Source organism: Poecile atricapillus, chromosome 2, assembly GCF_030490865.1.
Source record: "Poecile atricapillus isolate bPoeAtr1 chromosome 2, bPoeAtr1.hap1, whole genome shotgun sequence".
Classification (NCBI taxonomy): Eukaryota; Metazoa; Chordata; class Aves; order Passeriformes; family Paridae; genus Poecile; species Poecile atricapillus.
Window position 1 is genome coordinate 142,364,928 of NC_081250.1, and position 23,038 is coordinate 142,387,965.

General features: G+C 40.3%; 1 protein-coding gene across 9 annotated transcripts in view; it reads right to left on the reverse strand.

The window, feature by feature from the left end:
- TMEM65 (transmembrane protein 65) overlaps positions 1–23,038 on the reverse strand; it is a 154,515-nt gene that overhangs the window by 105,235 nt on the left and 26,242 nt on the right. For 2 of the 9 annotated variants that reach the window (XM_058833755.1, XM_058833750.1), the window contains one exon: positions 2,696–2,783. The exons of 4 other annotated variants lie outside the window; for them this stretch is intronic. In XM_058833755.1, the coding sequence (XP_058689738.1) occupies positions 2,696–2,783 (88 nt within the window). Of the gene's footprint in view, positions 1–1,550; positions 1,574–2,695; positions 2,784–18,559; positions 21,792–23,038 lie in introns of those variants that run through there. 3 more of the 9 variants (XM_058833758.1, XM_058833752.1, XM_058833751.1) reach the window with 2 other exon arrangements.

Here is a 23,038-nt window from a genome sequence, read left to right on the forward strand (position 1 = left end):
CATGTGATGAAAATAACTCCAGTGCTCAACACCAGTGCAAGGTTTCTACAGCCACTTTAGCGTGTTTTTTTCTTTTTTTGCCATTTCATTTTCAGATATAAAGTTTTAGCTCACAGAAGGACTGTCATTAACCGCAGTCCATCAGCCCAGGGAAAAACACCTATAGTTACAGGACCTCATCTCAGTTCCTTCCTAAAAACTCTTCTGTGATGCTTCACCACCTGCACTAGGATGTTAATGCTCTGCACAAGGAGAGAGTGGAAAAGCTCCCCTAGGACGGACAGCACCTGAGGCACCAGGTGCTTGTTCATATCTGTGTTGTGCTTGGGCCCCCTCACTGTGTCACATCCCCTTTGTACAGATGACAATTCCTGCCTTCTGTTATTCCTATTTCAAGCAGAGCAGCTGTGGCTCATCAGATATCTGTCTGCTGCCCCAGCACTGACAAGGGCACAAACCCATTTAGGTTGCAAATGTGAGTTGCCATCACATTAATAAAGCTGATGATTTTTCATCAAGTGAGCAATCAGGTAAGCCACACATTAATTAGTTTCCTTCACCTGTCCCTAGTGGCTGGTTCCTGGTGCTGAACTGACAAGTTCTGGCAGCCCATGTTTATGAAAAGGCAAAGGCTCTATCCTCCATCCAGGGTAAACATTGGCAACTTACCCAGAGAGATGCAGGGTTTACATCCTTGCCTAGCAAATCAGATCCTAAAGCAGATCATTAGGGAGTTAAGTATTAGTTTTAATATTTTTAGAGCCTCCTAGAAGGACTCATATTTCCCAATCTAAGCAGCTGGATTTATGTTACTAAGCAAACTAACTTCACAGCAAAAATATATAAGAGAAAGCACTGGTATGGAATTTTCAAGTCCATTCATTTTCCTGTGAAAGTCTGGCAGAAATAAAATGGAGACATTTTTTAAAGGGAGCCCATATGATTGAAGTCACTAAAATATTCATGCCAGATAGACACCTGAAAATCTACACTTCTTAAATTTAACAGAATTCAATTCAAATGATAAGTGAACCCATTTGAAAAGGGCATCAGAAAAATGCTTTTCTATGTGATTCTAAGCATTTAGCTGTTCCAAAAGACAATTATGAGCCCATGCTAACACAAGGATTTGTGTGGCTGTAATAGCTCATCTTTAGAGAGGTCTCCCTTCCTCAACTAAATATGGGGGTCAGGGGTTTTGATGTGGCTAGACACCACGAGTCTAATTCTACCCTCAAGTTTTAAAAATCAAAAAACAGAAAGGCAAACATTTTTTAGTAAAAGCAAAATGAGCTTGAAAAGTATCTTCCTTGAAAAAGCACAAAGCATTGATCAAAGGTGTTATTGGCTCATTTATTGCTTTGTCTGCCTCAGCCAGTCCTGCAGCTTTGACAAATTTAATAGGTCAGTGTGGCTTCCAGTGTAAAATAGCAGAAATTACAATTGTTCTCAAGGTTTAAGTTACAGGCAGTATTACTTTTCTGTAATACTACTGATGTAATGATGATTCATACCCAAAGACATTCTAAACTCACTACTGTTCACCTCAACCAACCAGATGACTTTTAACAGGCTAGGGAATGAAAAAGTGAAATTTAAGTAAATAATTTATAAAAGACATGGTTCAAGCATTAGATCAGTTGATTAGATCACCAACAAGAAGGATGGTTTCTACTTATATAAGTTATGCAGACTGAACTACCAAAAGCAAAATGCCAAACCAAAGCAAATAGGACGTATCAGGATGATAGACTTAATTGCTTTGACAAGTAAAATGCTGGACATCCAGACTCAGACCTAGAAATTAAAGCTGAAGATAAGATGCTCAAGAGCACTTTTTTTTGTTCCAAATAACTGCAACCTGCTTAATAAAAAAAGTGTCATGACAATATGTTATGTTAAAATAGATGAAGAACTTAGTATTTTGAAAAGTTGTCCTGGGAGTTCATCAAGCAAACTTTGCCTTTGAAACATTGAGGTGACTAAATCTAATGTTTGCTCATAATTTTTAATGGCATAATATTAAGTCATAATAGAAAAAAAATATTATTATTTAATCTGAAAGGATTGGAAAGAGAGATAAATCAGACTACTGAATAGGAATTCTTATCTGTATGGGAAACCACAGTAAAGCCAGATTACAATGGATTAGGTGTATCCATGCTTAATTTGGAAATTTCATTTGTGAGATGTCTTTAACCTGTATTTAACCTACAGGCATAAAAATATTTTTTGCTTTGCTATTTAACAACCAGTTTAGAACCGACATGACAAAGCCAGCCAGGGAAACTTTTAATGAAATAGAAAAAATTATTCTGGCTATTTGAAATGGTTTTAGGGTATAGGGGACTTAGCACAGAGTTGAAGATTTGGATCAGTGACTGTAAGGGCATTTAAGGTCACCTTCACCAGAGAGAAAATAAAATTATGAAATTACAGGTCCTTTTGAGAATGTCCTCCCAAAATGGCCAAGGTCCTGCTGGGCAAGAGGCCCCTGAAAAACTGAGCAATGAGATCCTTAAGTGAATGTCTAAGAGCTGTCAGGTGGATGTGAGCAATATGCTGAGGAGTCTTGAAAGATTGCTGTTAACAGAGCCATTGGAGATTCAGTTAAGAAGTAGAGACCTAGCCCTGTTCATTCAGACCATGCCAGAGATAAGTGCAGCACCTCATCAGCATAAAAAAAGCCAATTACCTGTGCTGGCCTCAGCCCAGCAGCCAGTGACACACAAATCCCTGGGGCTTCTGCAGGTGCAGGAATCTTCCTGCATGATGCCCATCACCTATCAGGAACAGGACACTGCAGGTCAGCAAAGGTCTCTAATGAAATCAACAAAATTTATTCAGACTTTTTCTGTGGCTTTTTTCAGCAAGTTGGATGGCACCCATTAATAGCAGGGTGGGCTTCACTCTGGGAAGCAGAACTAGTAGAGTCAGAAGCCTGTAGTGCTATCACTGTATCACAAAAAAAGGAGAAGCAAAAAAGCATCAAAAGGGCACTTTTATTTCCCTGTTCAGTTAAATTATTAAGATGCAATGTTTTGTCTTGTTCTACCAATGATATTTTCTCAGCCAGTAGTGATTTTCCCAAAGAAACCATTTACTTCTGGCCATCTTGCCAGCTCTTTTCCCACTAGCTCCAAGTTTGACAGCTTGCTCTCTAATTCCTCTAAATATTGGGAAAAGCAACACCTTCTACATCAACCACCAGCTCAAACAGCCAGAAACCTGACCCAAAGTTGTGTATCTATGCAGTTAGAGAACATGCCAAGGCTTCTGAGAAAGAAGATACACATTTTAACCTGTTTTTATTATTTATGTTGTCTTTTAGCCAATGTTCTGTGCACAATTGGCCAGCTACCTTCTCCCTTGCAAGAAAATCCTTGCATTGAGAAAAACAAGAAAACATTTTTAAAATGGATTTTAGGAAATTACATAAAAAGTCAGATGTCCACCTGGCAAAAGCCCAGTATATGCTTCATATTAATTGTACAATATTTATACCAGATGAAAATGTGACCCACTCTCTAAGGAAAGCTTTAGAAATTCAGTAATCCTGAAAATAACACATAAAATCTTTTTTTCCCCCCAAAGGCAGAGAGTTTCTCTTTAAAATTCTATAAATCTCATTCGCAGGGTAAATAATGTTCAGCCTTTAACAAACACCAGACATATCTTAGTCTCTGGAAATGAGAGTTCCTTACTGTTCTACAGCAGCTCCTGCATCTGCCAGCAGCAGCCACTGGGCTCACTCTGCCCAGGATGTAAAGAGGAGGGAACACCTTGTGTGTGAGGAGGATGATTGTCTTGGTGTCACAGCCTTCTCAGGAGGAGAGGATTGAGACACTTTTTCCTCCACAAATACACTGAACAGCCAGAGCAGGGTGGTCCTGCTGCCATCTCAGCTACTAGCACCTGCCACACCACTTGAGACATCCTCCCTAAACTGCTGGAAATGCAGCAAACAAGCCACAATACATTATCATGAAGTCATTGATCAAGAAAAAACATTAATGTCCCATATGCATATTTTTATGCATCAAATATTTGTTTTACACTACCAAGCCTGTAGAGGAAGAGTTGCAACTGGTAGAGGGCCCTAGCTTCGTAGGCTGTAGTATAATTAAAGAAAAAAACACTTAAATTAGAGTGGTATTGCTGGTTTTCAACACTTATTCAGCAAGCCCTGAACAATTCAGTGGTATCTTTGTTTCTTATGTTTCTTACTCAGTCTCGAATTTGAGCCAATAAAAACTTACATTGCATCACTGAATTTTCTGCGAGGCACAACAGCAGCAGTGATGTTTCTTACAGACAAATGTCTAGTGGGTTTTGGGTATAAATCTGTTTTGCCTGTACTCCAATATAGCCATACCCTTATGAATAACACCTCCTTATCGTTACTTAAATGCTCCCATGACACATTTGTCTGGAGTTTTCCATATCCTGAGATGGTTGTTAGCCTGATTGCCTGAGACTGCTCAAGAGTCACAAAATTTGGTGCTCTGTCCTCTTCCTACTAATTCCTGGACACCTTGACCTATTTTTTTAAACACTGTTGAGCAACCAAGATAATGTCTTCACCACATAAGCTATCACAGCCCAGGTAAACCACTCCTGAATGGCAATAGTCAGCTAAACATTATTTTATACATGATGTTAGGACTGGTTTTCACCACATATATCCCTGTACAATCACAAATAGTGGAATCTCATGGTTTTCTGCCCAGTCACTATGCCTCCCAAGATCCTTCTTGAATTCTTCACATGGTCTGATTTTTTTTTACTGCTCCCAGAAGCTTACTGCTATTGATCATTCCCCTTTTTAGGCAGCTACGAATAGATTGAACAAAGCACTCAGCTGCTTCGTTCAATCATTCCATCCTTCCTCAGGTTATTCATTCCTCTGCTTCATTCAAGTCAAAAGAACTGAATTTTGGAGAAAGATGAAAGATGAAATACAGAAGAAGTGCAGCAGAATCAAGAAAGAGAAAAAAGAAATTAAAAAGAATTTTTTAGAAAAAATTACACAGAAATTGCTAAGTCAAGGTGCAGAAAAACTATGAGCAGAAAGAATGCATGTGAATATATACAGCTGGGAAAGGAGGCAGCTTTTGTCCCAGCCTTACACTATCTACCTGTGACACAATTGGGGCTGGACACATCCCACATGCAGCCCTTGTGCCGTGGTGGGACAGTCCAGGGCCACCTCTCTGCAGCCCTGCTCTACACAGGTGTTCACATGTGCCTGCCAAGGGGAGGGAAGCACCTCAGGGTGTGAGTGGTTGGAAGTGTTGCTGGCTCTAAACATTTCAGGCTCGAAACCTGGTAGGGAAGGGGCAGGTCAGGCCTTGGCTCTGGTGAGGTGATGCCCTGCCCTGCCCACCCCACACCCCAAGCCTGTATCCCAGCTCTGCAGTGGCTGCAATCCCTGGCACACCAGAGGCAACACTCCACACTCATCTCTGGAGCCCCTAGCCCAGCTCCCGAGAGGCCAAATGACCAAGAGTCCCACCTAGGGGAAGGGCCCAGGAAAGTCAAAGGTCATTTAATCTGAGACATGAGGCAAGCATGTGTCTTGACCCTACCTTTTCTTAGAATTTCTATCAGCTGAACACTGCTGGAACTAGGAGTGTAGTTATCTTTGTTCTTTTCTATATCTTTTCTGTCTTTCTCACTTTCCTCTTCTTCTAATTCCCTCTTTTTGGGATTTTGAGAATCTTAAAATCAGACAGGCTTAGAGTTTGCTAGTTGAATGGGCTAAGTTAATGCTTTGAGAAGTGCTTTATGTTGATTGAATGCAGCTCCAAATCTTTTGTCGAAATTCTTTGATTTCCTGAAGTGGCCAGTAAAGTTCTTTTTGTTGTTCTGACCTCTTGAGAATACGATCAGTATTTCTCCCATGCATCTAACTCAGAGAACATGAACAACTAAGTCCTTTGAAGTGTCTCATTGAGTGAGATTTTTGGGCCCTGGAGTGGTTTGGTTTACCTTAGTGCTGAGCAGTGGCACCACGATCAGTGCCTACAGCAGCATCGGAAATTCTCCTGCTTGCCAGCAAGTGAATTAATTTGAATAAATAAATAAATCCACATCCTGACTCCATCCAGAGCCTGGCAGCTTTACAAAAGAACAGTGTCTCTTCAAAACTTATTGGTTTGGGCTGATTACAGAATATTGTCCCTTTGACATGTCAGGTCCCACACATCCAGGCCACGCCTGCTGGTGGTTCAGAGAAATGTTGCCTCACCTCAGAGCTGGAGGCTGTGGAAAGACAGTCACCAGCAATGGCACCTTCTGAACCACACCTCCATGGCAGGAGGTCTGGGGCCCTCCACTCATCCCCTTTACACCACGGGAAGGAAGAGGGAGGTAGACAGAGCTCTGGGAAGTGTGCCAGATTCCTTCCTCATGCCTTAGAAAAGCACCAGCCTCCAAATGCAACACCTTGCTCACCTCTTGCATTCATTCATTCACTTCCTCTGCACCCAGGGTTTATCTGATGTTATAGTCCACCTCTATTCAAGCTTCAACACAATGCATCAAGTGTCAGTTTAAGGGAATAAGATACAGAATTTAGAAAATTCCAGGAGTCTATGAGATCAGACTAAGTAATCTAACAACTGTTGAAATCCTTATTGATAAAGTCCTCAAATACACCATATCTTAAGATCAAACATTATCACAGATGAGATACATTTTATTTATAATAAATTCTCCTAAAAAAGTGTATTATTAATCAGCACAAACATTTCCAGTAGTGCCTCTGACAAGAAACTTCAGTACCTTTCTTACAAAACAAAGTCTCTCTCTGCTCCTTCTGGCACTTTTCATTTGCATCTTTTCCACTCACTCAAGTTTGAATATTGTATTACACCAAAGGGAATACAATACCCTCTTTGCAGACCTAAGTCTAAAGGAAACTCTTAGGCATTTCAATGGAAGAAAATAAATCTTCCAGCTAGAGACCCATAAAAAGCAGCAGATATCATGCACACATTTCCATTTTGATGAAACTACACTCTTTGCTGGGAAAATAATCCACCTGAAGATTGAACTTATTCTTACTCATGTGAAATACTGCAAGACACAAAACATTTAAAATGCCAACATGCAGGTGATGACCATTTAGTTCTGGTCATTCACCTGTAAGGAATGACTGGTTTGCAGTGAAAATGCAGGAAACACCTGGATCATACCAATGCAAGCAGCCTGTTATTCTCAAAAACATAGAAGAGACTCTCCACATCAGAAATGCAGGTGCACTGTGATATCTGTGGGTTTGTCCTGAGAACTCAGCTACTGAGCAGCCCTGGTGCAAATAGCCTTGTACTCCAGGAGAAACTACTAGCGAGACCCAGGAGACAGCTCTCTCTTCCAAAGCTATCTTAATAGTCCACAGATTTTCATTTTGCCCTCCTGTTTGCTATTCATTTATTCATGTTTATACCAAAAACTCCAAGGAGATACCCAAGATTTTACAGCTGTCCTTACAGAGGTTTCAAAAAATAGAAATAAAATTTAATTGCTCACCAAGCTGCAAAGTTCTCATCCTGCCTCCAAGTTGTATTTGTTCTCATGTCCATCCTATGTAAAAGACAAATGACATCATGGGCACCCCTGCTGCAGGTTTAACTCAGCAGCATGTCTGTGCTTGGTCTTACAGTGCACTAAAGACATTCTCTCTGCCCAAGACTGTTCTGAAGCAATCTCTGAAAGTCTCCCTTGACCTGGCTCCTTTCCCTCCTCCCAGATTTCAAGCCCAGGCTGTGCCCAAGTCCCAGCAGACAAGTACCAGCACACTTCTCTGCACTGGCTGCCGGTTTTCTCTCAAATGGCAACTAAGTCTCACTATTTTCTTTTCTAATTACCACAGAGAGTTAAATACTTTTTCTATCAGCATCCTTATTAGACAGAGAGGGTCTGAACGGGTGAATCCTGCTTGTAGTTTCTCTGTAATGCCGCTGGTCTCATAGGCTCACTTCTGGTATCTGCTCATCTTTGGTCTTTGTGTTTACATGGTCTTGACCAATATTAGGGTCAGGTTCAACCTGAAAAGCCTCTATATAAAGGCACAGCAAATGATTGCCACAATTGGGAAAGTCTCATGAAATGGTAGGCACCAACAGCCTGGAGAACTGATTGCAACAGAATTCTGGTTCTCTGTAAGCCTAATATTTACATTTGTTTTTATAACCACAGACGTGTTCCTTGTTCCCTATCATCTCTTGTTTATTTACACATTGTCGCAAACACTTGTTAGCAACAACTTTCCTGCATTTCAAAAGACCAGCCTCATTTAATGCTGGATTTAAAGTGTTCAGAGTCCAAGGCACCCTCAGACACCAAGGGAAAGGAGCACTCTCCAGCAGTTCAGCTCCCATAAGATGGGACCAAACTCACCAACAGCAAATACCAGCTCTTGCTGTGGCTGCTGAAGGAGGCTCTTGCTGATGCAGCTGGCCCCTGGGAAACTTTAAGGATAAGCACACAAGGATTTGTTAGCTGCAGTTCCTCTGAATTTCAGAATTTCTGAAAATCTTCAGTTTTCCTCTAAACTTTATGTTTAGGTCCTTGTAGGTATCCATAAGTACTCCAGATCCAGCCCTGACCCATCCTAAGTGCACCTTCCACCAGGCTGACTATGATTCATAGCAATCACTGTCTTGTAATCCTCTGTTCTTGTGTATTTTTGACCCTGACTCTTCCCTACCTTTTGCCCCAGCGCTTGGTGAAAGCCTCCTCCAGTGTCTAGCCTGAGTCCAGAGACAACAACTCTCACCAGCTCTGCACCAGCCTCAATGTTATCTGAGTACTAAGACAGTGCCATAGGGTTGAGCATCAGCACAGTTTGAGGAAATACAGGGAAATTAGCCCATCCTGAACTGTTTTCCATCCCACTGGAAATGACTCCTCATCATTCACTCCTAGAGCTGTTGGGTAGGGAAAGGCCAAGGCTCTGACTCTGACATGACTGCTGTGAAAGTCAGGGAAGAAAGGGTAAAGAAGAAAGGTTCTGCCTATTTCTTGTCCATGCAGGAGTAGCAGGATTTTTCTTGGCAGAGAAATCCAACCCTGCATACCCAGGGACAGGGATCAGCATAAACTTTCTATGGTTTACCCAGAAAATCCTGCAGAACAAGCATCATTTTATATACTTCCTATAGATATAAATATATACTCCCAGGGTTACTGCAGGATCTCTGTCTGCATGCAGGCTTTGGTATAGTGAATTCACAATACTTCCAGATGGGCCCAAAAATCTTGACTGTAAAAGAAACCTGAGATCCAGGAATCTAACACAGACAGCTGAAAGAAACATGTTTTCATCATGTCAGGCTCATGCATTGCCCAAGGCCACCCTGTGGCTCAGGGTACAACAGTTTAACCAGAATTTGTCAGTACAGCTGGCTGAAGGCCTTCCCCACACTGCACAAAAACATAAAGCAGAAAAGGAATGAAACAGGGAAAATGAAGGTTGATTTGCTATTAAATAACAGCCTTTATATTTTCCAAGTTTTATTCCAGCACCTTTTACATCTCATTGTGCACAGACATGTCTCTTATTTAGTATTTGCATAAAGCTGATGTTTTGCAACAGTTTTTATTAATAAAAAAGCCACCTCCTCTCCACTTTTTTATTCACAATGGTAAATACATTTAGAAGAAAATTCTCTACTCCAACTGCAGCCCCACAGCCCACTCACACACTAATTACATTGGGGGTGCATGTAACCAGGATTACTGTTCAGCAGATAGCACTTCAGAAGCACTTGCTGCTAACATCTTTTTCACCTACACTACAACCAGTCCTTTCCTCATGTCCACCACCTGAAGATTATATCCCCTCCCCAGCCACTGTTTAAACCATACATTAATACCAAAGATAGTTTAGAGTAAAATTCTTCAGTTTTGTTCTCTTCCCTACAAACAAAAAGAAATTCCCACTCCTACTGCTGCCACTTCCAGTTCAAACAGAGCCCTCAAAACCTGCCAAGTTAACCTCTTCCAGTGATCAATACTCTCCAGGTTTGATTACAAAATAATGGCTTTCAGGAGGAGAATGGTCCAGAGGATATGGAAAATGCTCAGTGGCTGCACAGAGATAAACTTGGCCCACAAGAGAATCACAGAATACCTTGGGCTGGAAGGGACCCACAAGAGCAATTTCATGCCAAGCCCTGCAAGCTACTGAAGGCTGAGACTGCATTTCTCACATGTGTTCCAAGAAACTCATTCCAGAGAGATCAGAGCCTGCAGCTGTTATACTCCCAGCTTTTTCAGAGCCAACTAACTTAGAAAGCCAACACCTTTGGGAATAAACACACAAAAAGGGAGGTGAGCAACAAATCAGATGCATTTAAAAAGCAATAGAGATCCTGGTACTGTTTACTGCTGGCAGGGAGGCACAGAAGCAGACAGAGCTCTCCCCAGCTGTGGTACATCATACACAAAGGTAATACCATGTACATGATACGCTGCTTGAGGAGCACATCCTGCTAGGAAATTCAAAGTCACTTTTCCCAAGCCAGGCTTCCACCACCAAAACTCTCTTAGTGTAATTCAAAACAAGTGTCCTTCATTCTCTTCCAAGGCCAGGCCAGATGAGGTCCTGAGCAACCTGACTTCATGGTTGGTGACATCTCCTGCCCATGGTGTCATGGGTGGGATTAGAGGATTTTTAACATTCCTTCCAACCCAAACCATTCTGTGATTCTGTGATCCTCTGACAAGAACTGACAATCCTGTAAAAGGTAAAACATGGACTTGAATACAGTAATGTTTTCAAGTTTTAACTACCAATGAACTTTCAGCTACACAGTGCTTTTTACTCCTGTTTTCTCCTGAAACCATCTGAACAACTGCAATTTCATTCCAGTGTTGTTTTGTTTTTTTTTTTCCTGTGATAACAAAAATATATCCTACCCACAGAATCACATCATGACTGGGGTGGGAAGAGACCTCTATAGATGGCTTAATCCAAGCTCCTCCTCAAAACGGGGTCACCTACAGCATATATTGCTCAGTGCTATGTCCAGTCAGGTTTTCAGTATCTCCAAGGATGGAGACTCCACAATCTCTCTGGATAACCCAATCCAGTGCTCCATCACTCTCACAATAAAATGTTGGGTGTTTTACTATGCTTAAATAGAATTTCCTGTCCCAACATTGGGAACCACTGAGAACCAGATCTCTCTTCTTTACCCTTCCCCCCATTTAAGTATTCACACATGGGTAAGGCCCCCTTGAACCTTCCCTTCTCCAGACTAAATAATCCCAGCTCTCTGTAGCCTTCTCATATGACACATGCTCCATTCTTTACCCATCTTTGTGGCCCTTTACTGGATTTGCTCCAGTATGTCCATGTCTCTCCTGTAACAAGGAGCCCACCTACTGGCACAGGTCCCAGAAGTAGGTGGTCACCTCTGCCACAAGGGCAATTGATGGCTTATGGTCACCTTGGGGTACACCAGGACCCCAAGGGCCCTTCTGGGGTCAGCCCCAGCCTGTAGCACGTAGGGCTGCTCCTGCCCAGGGCCAGCACTCGCCATATCCCATGGTTGGACATCATGAGGATCCTGTCTCATTCCTCCAGCCTGTCCAGGTCCCTCTGGATGGCAGCACAACTCTGGTGCCTCGGCCACTCCTCCCAGTGTCATATCATCTGCAAATGTGCTGACACACCAGCACAAACAGGTTCACTAACAATGAGATTAAACAGTTCTGGCCCCAGTATCAAGCCCTGCACCACCAGTAGCGACTGTCCTCTGGCTGGACATGGCTCTGTGCCCAGACATTCAGGCAGTTTTCAGCACATTTGACTGTCCATGTGCTAAAGGCAGGATAAACCACATCCATCACTCTGCCATCTGCTTGACCACCCTGCCCATCATCCCTGTAGAAGGGTACCCAAATTCAGTTAGAACTAGAGAAAAGTGACACACAGGACAAACTACATTATTTTAAAGTATAAATTACAATGATCCTTGAATTCTGATTCAGTTTTTATGCTTATCTAGAACAACACACATTCCTGCTTATTTTAAGAATAACCAATTTATAACATCAGAGTGAGGTTTGCATTACAGTCAGTCAGGTTAGTAGCTATTTATCCCCCTATCTCCCCTGGAAAAACACATTTGCTAGAGCTCCAGCAGAGATTCCATCAAGATAAATGTGTTCTTGAGTGAAAATAATATGCCACAGCCATTCATAGGCTGCCTTGGTTTTTTTGCCTCTTGACTTAAATACATAATCTATATTAAGATTAATGATAAAGACTAAGTATGTGCTCTGAAATATGCATGCTAATGAAGATGGCTACACTTGAAGCCAGTTGAGAGTGAAGTATCTTGACTTCTATCTGCTATTGAGCTACATAATTACTCCCCCCACCAATTTACTCAATTTCCATTTTGAAATGCAAAAAACTGCACATCTCTGCCAAATTGCAACAAAATGCCAAGCATTTCTAACACAACCCTGAGATCACAAGGAAAACCATGGAGAGACCAAACCTTTCAAGCAGGTTAGTCAGAGCAACAAAATGCAGTCTCCCAAGCTCTTCAACCAAAGCATCTCTGATTTTCAACACTCACTATCTGGCAAGGTGTATTCCTGCTGCCTGCCTTAATATCCCTAATAATCCATACATCCCCATGAGGTTTTAATATGTTGGTTAATATGATAACATTCTGAAGCATTTTTTCCTTCTAACAATTTCTTAGAAGTGAATTCTCATCCCTTTCACTTGCCTGCCCTCTGTCCTACTGACTCACCACCTCTCCATCCGGCCAATTTTAACACGCAAATCCTGTTTTCTCTCACACCTCCCTATTTGACCTATCCATTCTGTGCACTCTAAGTAAAGCTCCACGGCATCAGGCATCCCTCACATATATGTCACATCCCTGTTCAAATAAGTTTACATACCATTTAAACTACCATGACCTCAGTGCTACTTTTCCTCTTGTCTCTCCTTCCTCACTGATTCTATGTTTGGCTTTTTGTCCCCAGTTGTGAGCTTCTAACAATCCTTTACTTCCACAGGACCAAGCATTCAGTATGAGTATCTGGACTTCACACTGTGCTGCTATGACAGCTGGTTTTGTGTCCAGCGCCGAATTGTTTTTTAAGTGCATCAACATCTCCCTGCTGCTGGTACGAACCCAATCCCTCCTGGTGCCAGACTTTGCTGTCACTGATGCTATCTGCTCCTCAGTGAAGGAGTTTCTTCAGCAGATTTCTTCAGCCACATTACTAGAGGCCAAACTTTAGGTCAGCAATGGGGGCTGAAGCTATGACAGGACGAGTGAGTGTCTCAGGCAGAGGACACACTGAGGAAACAGGACTGGAAAACCTCTCTCAATGTTGTGACAAAATCTACCACACTTGCAACAAAAAAAAAAACAATTTTTCCACATTCTAAGGAGAAATCTTTATTATCGTTTCATCAAAATAATCCTGTGCCTACAGTTAGTCCTCATCTTCTAGACTGAAGGGACATTCACACCTTTCTTGCTGTTGGTGCTGTACCTCAGATACTATGAACCTTTTACCCAGAACAGTCCTCAGGGAGACAGTGAACTGTAACTTTCCATACCTGAGTGACTCCAGCTTCACCAGACTGGATCTTTAGTAGTTACATGTGTACTTTGGTGTTAAAAGCCCAAGTAAATTGACAAATAATGCATAAAGCATTACAGAGTGCAGGAATGCACCATATCTATGGTTAGATGTTCTGTACAGGTCTTACAGGCCAAACTAAACTTTAATTAAAGGGCTCATCACAAGAAGTAAACTGGAGTGGCTTCAGCACAGCATGAGTTTACCCCAGGTCTTATGCACACAACAGGTGCTGATCCTGTGGCAATTGCTCAAATTTAACTAGAGCTTATGCTCCTGGAAAAGGAACCTCCCCAATTTCCCAGATGACCATCATGGGCCTTACACAGACACACAACGTGCATGGCGATCTGTGAATCAGACCAGCAGCCACTGGATGGAGGCCCTGCTTTCTGATCACTGAATTTCACAGAAGTCTCTGCATATCTTCCATTTACTGTTGTGTTCTGGATACAGCCCTGTCAAATCTGCTTCAAACTGTCTAGAAGACCTCGTATACCTCTGCCAGAATCTGCTCTGCCAAGTTTCCAGAGCTGAATAGGGAACTAGAGGCTGTGAATGCATTTTAGCAAAGATTCTGAGCTGCTTTTCCAAAAGTCACTTAAGACATTAAGGCAAGTCTCCAATGGGGATGAGGCACTATATTTCTTTCAGGCCAAGAACCTAACAGCCTCCCTCTTTATCCAGTGACAGCAGCCCTTTTGTTGCCTGCCAACAGAAATACCACTCAGCCAATCCCACACCACAACCAAAACCAATGCCTTTATTTTGAATTTAGTAGTGTTTAGTCCTAAAGGTGAAATACTTTATTGTATCTTTGAGTTCACTCCAAGTTTGGAGTACAGTCATGTTAAAAAAAATTCTCATCCACCACTATTATTCTTCTCTACACTTACACTGATTGCAAAAGTCACTCATCTTATAGACCCTACAAGCCATGTATCAAAATCACCATACAGTCAAGAGTCCCAGGAGTCAGAGAAATTAATTTGGGACAACCCCAGGATGTATCCATCATGTCTGCAAATGCCCATTTCACTGGGCTGGGTCACCCCCATGATTCAGATGTGCAAAAGACTTTGCTGGTTCATCTTTTCCCAGGATTCAGACTGGGCAGCAAATCTTCAAACTCAGTCCCACAGTCTGATATGCCATGAGCACAGGATCTGGTTCCAAGGAGCCATAAACTACACTCAGTTCAAAAGCGATAAAGTGCTGGCACTGGATTTACCTCAGCTTACCCACTAAAGTCTAAAGTTTGGGGCATGACTTAAAGCTAGTCAGCTATTCTTCCTCTTTGGAAGCCAGGGGATGCAACAGCCTCCAGAGTGCCTCTCTGACTCCTTGCACGGCTCAGAGGGAGACGTGTGAGTGAGACAAATACTACCCTGCAAATGGAATGACAAGCTGACATGCTGTAGATTCCTCCAGCAGTATTATTAAGTGACAAAACTGCCAGTTTCTATAAATTGATTCACTAAGATCAGCAAAACCAGAGTTTCCTCCTGTGTGTTGAACATTTAATAGTTCTTCAAAATTATGGGGGGGGAAAAAAAAGTCACAGATTGTGGAGAAAACCAGAAAAAATAATTGGTTTTGCCTGGGTGGTAAGTAATGCGGAGAATAAGCACACTTTGACATAACTAGCATTTAGAAGACAGGAAGCAAAATATTAATGTTAATAAATAACTAAATACACTTTCCCCTTAAATACTGCTTACACTCTGCTAGTGGCAGGATGCTGTCAGAAGAATTCAAAGAGGTTAGGAGAAAATTCAAACATTTTAAATAAAAATAAAATCTAGTTGCACATGCAGAAATTGGGAACAGCCAGTGTGTTTTAGGAGTCATCAGGGTTGGAGAGCCAAAGGTGAGTGAAAATGAAGGACACTTCCTCTGTGCAGTCATAAAGGCTGACACTGTTTTGACTGCACAGACAAGATTATCAAGAGGAAGGGAAAGTAACTCCAGCAGATCTTCCTATTTGTTATAGCTATCTTGTGAAAATCTCTGAAGTACCTCATTCTGTGTTTTAAAGCACTGGAAAATGGAGCTTATTTACTTGCAGAAATAATAGTGCTACAGGGGATTAATGGGATATACAGAAAAGAGTGATTATGTTCCAACACTGACTAAGTGTAACTAAAAGAATGGATATATTTCCAATAGATGAGTTTTCAACCATGGGGAGGAATTACACTGAGGAGTACTAATTCAAAGCAGTAAACTGAGAACAGTTAAAAATGAAGGTTCGAAGGAAACTTCCACACAATTTGAAAGCAAAATATATCAAAGCTGTAGACCATGGTTTGTTAAAAATCTATTGCAATACCATGCCTGCAACACCTGATAAAATTCTGCCAGGTACAGTCAGAACAGTCATTTATGGACAACAGCAGCTATGGATGCTTAATTTTTTCTAATATTCACACACCTCCACAGCATCCATGCAAAGAAAAAAGCATGTTTAGGAAATGCAGAAACTCCCCCAACCTTTTGTTCTAACCATCTGTGACACTACCACTCCCTCTGCACTTTCTTACAATGTGGAGGAAATAAAAGAAATTACCACATCACCAACTAAAGGACACTACCTGCAAACTTTACCCAGAATAAGACTAGATGAGGATGTGAGATAAAGTCTGCAAAAACCACAGTTCATACTGAGAGCTTATCAGAGGACACCCCTGGTATGTTAGAAGACACCTATGACTTGTCCTGCAGCAGTCCTGACATTCCTTAGAGGTTGTGGAGCTCCCAGGGAGCAAAGTGTGTAGAAGGAAAATTATAGCCTTCAGTGTTCCTACACAAAAAGGGGGAAGTAATTAATAGTGGAAACCATGCAGAGAAAAAGAACAGTCACAGATCTTCATGAAAGCCTACTGAAATTTCACCAAAAGAGGCTGTTCCCCTTTTAATATCCAACTGGCTTTCGGTGTGGTCTTTGGTAGCTTAGCACTTGTATTGCAAAGGTGCAAACCTGTAAACATTCTTCTCTTCCTGTTCAAGGACCCCTGTCCATTTGTATCCCTTTTCCTTTGATGGTTCCTTCTATGATTCAATAGCTGAGATGTGCAGAGAAGCCAGTCTGGGGGAGGGAAACCTCACAGCCCTTTGGAATCTTCCAATGTTCCAACAAGTCAAAAGTGCTCTCAAGGCACAGAGAACAGCAGGAAAGTACCATGAATGAAAATCATAGGGTTTTTTTCCTCTTTTAATAAGACCCCTATGTATTCCCATGTAGGGAAAATGACTGAAAAGAATCTCATTCTCTTCACTTTCCTTCTTGTTACTAGCTGGAAGTAACAGACAAGTAATTTTCAGCAAAACTACAAAGAAACACCATAGTGCAAACAGATCCCACCAAACCCAAGCAGCAGTGATGTACCAAGACAAGGTAGCACTCTCTGTTATTGTTCTACCAATCCATGGTACTGCTCAGTGGAATCCTCTTCTCAACAGAAATGGCAGCAGTAGGTCCCATATGACAAATCTTACATGGACCCATGTTTTCTAAACAGTGAATGGTCCCATTCAGGACACTTGGTATTCCATAACAAGGTACTCTATTTTCTAACAGATAAATCAATACTCACATGTTTGGAAGTGCTTAAGCTCTCCACGTAAAAGCATAAGATCCTTTTCATACTGACAGACAAAAACAAGACACTCTGAGTACACTATCAAGAACAGAACACAAAATGGATGCAAAATGCATTAATTTAAGGTCTCAAATAATTCTGGTATTTCACAGCAACTTAATCTTTGCACACATACGCAGAAGGAGTAACTGATGACTGTGAAGCAGCATTTCATCCACTACTAAGTTGAAGACTGTTAAGTCAGAACTGTTTCCTGCCTTTAAAAGGCCATAACTTGGCATCATCTCCTTACAGAAGTACTACATCAGCACTCTAACACACACCTGTCTTTCAACACAAAATAAAAAAAAAAAACCTTCTGCATTTATCTTGCTTGGCTTCAAAATCTCTAGTTTGCCCAAATCCTTGGCCCACAGCCCCCACCCTGCCCCAACACTATTTGGAAGCAACACTCGGGATGCCAAGGGTCCTGAACACTGAGACAAGGGAAAAGACTTAACAAGCATCTAATAAAGACTTTAAAATGGGAGCTTAAAATTATGTTATGAGGTCTAACTATTTTCTTAATATTTTAGATCAAAAAAATCCAGAAGCATAAGACTCTGACCAGGGTGATAATTCCTCTATACTTAATTAAGGCCTTCAGTTTGTATACTGCTGCTTGCTCTGTAAGCTTGTCATTAGACCATATAAAACATCAGACCAAGAAGAGGGAAATGGTAGAAGGTAGAAGTGTGACAGACTTTCTGAACAACATGAATGAAGTTCAACTACACAATACAACCACAATGGAGTCAAACAACAGCCAGCCTGTACAGATTCTCAAAATCAAATTAGACCATTCCTTACAGTACAGATATTTTACTCACAGCACTTCTTGCACAGACATCCACAAAAGAGACTGATCAACCAGTAAAAAAAAATTGAGGAGATCCAAAGTCCAGGAAAGTTCAAAACAGTTTAGTTTACATACAGAAAACCTCAGTTAATTCCAAAAGTTCAAGTGCAAGTGAACTTCTGATTAATATTAATCACAAACACCATGAGTTTACCATGCAAACATTTTAATTATTTAAATTGCTCTCTTCCGAGCATGAAGAGACAGAAGTACCACTCCACGGTGATATTTCCTATGACAGTGACAAAGGACCACTTGCTTATAACTTAAATATAATAAATTCCTGTTTTGTATAACTGAGGCTGAATACCCACAGGATATTATTAACATTTTCCCTCCAGCATCTGGTCTATTAAAGAAACACAGAACAGCTTTGCTGTAGTACAAAAGTTTACAGAAAGTTCAACAATTTAATTAAAGACAATACAAAATATGTTGTCTGAATTCAAATAATTTATGTAAAAGTACATGCATGAGAAAACACTGGCAAGAAGATTTGAGTAACCCTATTATCAGATGCATGTTCTTTGTTCCTAGAGATAACATACAGTCAAAAATACATTTATAATTTAAGTTACAATAGAAGACAGTATTTCAAACAATTTCAGGTCTACCAGCCCTTCAAGGCAAAAACAATTCCTGTTAATACAGGACAAACTGATAGAATAAAAAAAAAAAATAGAGCAATACTGAAGTCTCCAAACAAGCCTGAAGTGTTTCATTTTTCCTTTTATCAAGGAGGGAGAAGATACCAGAAAATAAAGGGGATTCTGTCTTCTCAGGTTTTTAGTAAATGTGATCAGAGCATCAGGGATTACTTTCATCCATATACCCCAGAAAAAGCCACTCTCCTTGTGGAGAGACAGGGCACAGATCAGGCACAGATCTTCCCTTCCACACAAAGCAGTCTCACGTTCACACAGGCGTGGATCCTGTAGCCAAAGGAAACAACCTGGTTCTCAGGGGGGCAGCTTGGCCCCAACAAGCACCTTCTCTGAGCTTCCAGCAGCACCACTAATCCTCTCACACCACAAGTTATTCTTCACCTTTATAAAATACTAAACCCCCAGAAGTCACCTTCTTCTTTATGGTATCAGACTGAAATACCCAATATTTCTTACCATGTGTCACTTGCCCTCCACATTTTTGTGGTCAACTAAACAGTTTAACAAGACAACACATGATTAACTTCTTTCAAGATATTTTAGTTCATTGATTCTCAATAAAAGCACTGGTTGCAGTACAATAGTTTGACATACAGCAACAAAAGGTACTCAATTTACATGCACAAGCTATTTAACAATAGTACACAGCCTTTCCTATTGCCATTATAAAACAAATATTATTGTGACAGCTGGCACAACCTTCGAATTGTTCTCATGAGCTGTAACAGAGTGATGAAAACAGTGTTCTGATGGAACAAGGCCAAAGAACAGTGATTTGGCCACTGCTAGAAGATTCCAATCAAGATGCCAGTAGCATAATGGGAAACAGTGCTGAAATATTTGTAAAAACAGTGACAAAAGAAGCTATGCAAAATTGCTTTGACTTGTACTTCAGTTTAAGAAAAATGTGGGAAATACATACAGCTTTGTATAGAAACAAAAATGCATGCAGAGGCAGAAAAGTTAGAAGTTTAAGGCAAGATAAATGTGTGGATGAGTAAAAATACTTCTGAACACTGACGTACTGAAACCAGAAGCAATCTGTCGGTGAAAGAGCACATAACTGCCTTTCTGGATTGTTTTTGTGGGTTGAGGTTTTTGGGGTTTTTTGGTTTTTTGTTAAGAGTTGTGGGGTTTGTTGTTGTTTTTTATTGTTTTATTTAATTTTATTTTAATAAAGCTTCCACCTTTGAAGTGCAAGAAACTCCTCTGCATTTGTGTTTGATGCTTGGCTGAACCTTCGTTCAGTTTTACCTCTTGGTCCAGATTTTCATGGTTTAATGTGCAAAGTACAGCACATAACTATTAGGACTACTCACTCCAAACTGTCAACATCTGTTTCTTAAGAAACAGATACAAGTGTCACCTTCATTAAAGTTAGTTTCAATATTGCTGTTAAAGGGCTTCTAGAAATCAGAACAGAGAAGTCAGATTTATAACAATGAGATAAGCAACGAGCTTTGTAAAATATACACATGTTACAGTAAGACTTTTCCTACAGCAAATAAAAATCATCAAGGGACATTTTTTTTTTTTTGCATTTCTTTCTAGGTTTCAGAAGTGTTAGCAATTTCAGCAATAAAATTTTTAAAGTGCCCTGGCTGTACCAATTTTTAGTGGTTTTTCCAAATGGTATTCAAACAAGTAAGAAACCTAAGAGACAATTGGCAATTTAGCATTATGCTATTGGCAAGAAAGATCCTGGAATATTATGACTACTCAATAGTTGTCATCATTTTATTCATAACCATATAGAAAAAAGCATAGTTACATGATACTGAACTGTCAGGTCTATAATATGCCAGGTAAGACTGCAAAAATAAATGTAAAAAAAGTAAAAAGGTCTGGATTCTCCTATTTTTGTTGCCTAGTTTTTATAAGTAATTGTCCCAGTAAAAAAAAAAAATGTAGCAAAGGCTTAATCTTAAACACAAAGGTATTATCATCAAATCCTCTAATCCAGACTGATGGTACACTTAGCATTTCAACTGAACCACTCAGTACAAACTTGTAATGCTAGCATTCATTCATACCCTGAACTGTTCCCTGGCCTCATCTACCCAATCAACTATTCACACCTTATTTTAAGCAGAACAATTTAAAAAGTTCTTTGTGATTTTGAAACAGTTGGTTTGAATTCTTTAATACCACACTCAAACCACAGGAAGACAAATACAAGGATATTTCAACTCAATTACCAAAATATGTTTAGAAAGGAAAAAAGAGGCATGAATATGGAAGTATAGAAGGTGTTAAAACACCACTTTAAAATGGACTTGGTAGAGAGCCTACACTGGAAACACTTACCTTGTCAAAGCATCAACATGATCATCTCAAAAGACAATTCAGAGACATTTAAGTCAGAATTGTGAAAAAAAATGAACCTATACTGTCAAAGATCACTGAAATATCTAATCTAAGGCAGTGCAAAATGATGGCTGGTGAGGGGCAACCAGTGACCTTGAAAAGTGAGGGATTTCAAATTACTCATCACTAACCTTCTTAATAATCTGCACTGAAGGACCACCAGTGATATTTCTGTCATGTGATTACAACTGTTAAGCAACCAATATGCAACTCAAGAGTGATACTGTCATCCATGGTGGATTATTGAAGTAATAATCCATTAAAGAATAAGTTCAAAGGGGAAAGTGGTAAACATCTTGCCATAAGTGAAAACACTTCAAAAATTTACAATTAAATAAAAAGTTAGATGATATCTTATAAAAGAAGTACTGAACACAACAAGGCCACAATAAATTAGTGTTTCCATAAAATGACATGCTGAAGGTTTTGTTCCCAAGTCTATACATTTTTTTACTGTCTGTTAATTCCTAAATATTGACAGTATAATTGAATAATTGAGGTACAGTAGTTTACATTTGTATATGTCTTGTAAAAAGATTATTATTTTTCTTCCAGTTTTTCTTCCTCCTCGCCAAAGAACAACAAGGGAAACATTCCTAAAATGCAGCCAATGGTCACTCCAATAGCTTTACCCTAAAGAAAGGGGGAAAAAAATTAAATTTTTCACTGATCAGTCATTACTCATTTCCCATGTACTACCACAACCAGGAACAAACACCCCTTGTTCTAGTTTTCAGCTGGGAGTCATGTTTTTCTTAGCATGCAGACTACAAACACAGTCTATGAGAGAGAGACAGATACGACAAGGTTAGAAACAGTGTTTGCTATGATAAAAGACAATTCTGAAGAAGGACGAGGGCAATGATCATGACAAGTGGTAAGGGAGGAAACAGACATTCAAAGGATTAGCAGAATGGCCAGGAAGACAGAAAAGGAAAGAAAAAACTAAATGAAACAACAAACCACCAAACAACACCTACAGACATTTTAGGTGCAATTATAAATGCATCTGCTTGTATCTGGTACTGCAAATCACCAAAGGAATGAGTGGCTCCTTGCAAACATGATGGCTTTCAAAGGCACAAGGCAAAACCAACAAAAACTGGAAAATATTTCAGTTGACCTGAATGTGTAAGTCAAGAGGAGAGGAAATAAGAAAGACAAGCAACATCCAAATCACATCAACAGCAGAAGGTGGATAGTGTTGAAAAACTTGAGACAGCAGGTAAAAAAGAAAATACTACCATGCAGGCAAAGGTACACAGAAGTCTTTTCACAGAAAAGGAATATGAACAAACTGAGTGCAATGACAGGGTTTTGCCATAGGCTCAGCTTTTACTGAGAAGACTATGGGCAGACCCCTGACAACTTGTCAGCTCTTCACTGCTCTGTGCTTTGATATATCACTGCTAAAACCTGACTTTTTCTATTACAACTTTTCCTTAGTAAGTGCTGTTTATCTTCCCCTAAATCTGCAAAGTATTTTTTCCAATGAAGGCTCATTCTGGCAAAGTGAAGTATCTGTTTCTTTACTCAGTTTCTGATAATCTGTTTCTATAATCATTGGTGTCACTGCTGAAGTGGGACCACTTCAAATGTTTAAATGTTAAGTAATCACCCTGAAAATGCATCTGCAAGGTGAGTGGCCTGTAACTATAAACACAGGCAGTGAATATTACTCAAATGCTAAAAGTTTGGCCAGAGAAAAGCTAATTTCATATTCAAGCTAATTATAGACTATCAGAAATTAGTACAAACCAGCACAGGTATATGAATAGCAAGCACTTGACAAAGACTGTATAGGAGTAAACTACGAAGGGGTCATTACTTCCAAGTAAATTATCTTATCACCATAGCCAGAGCTCAACCCAGGTATCTGC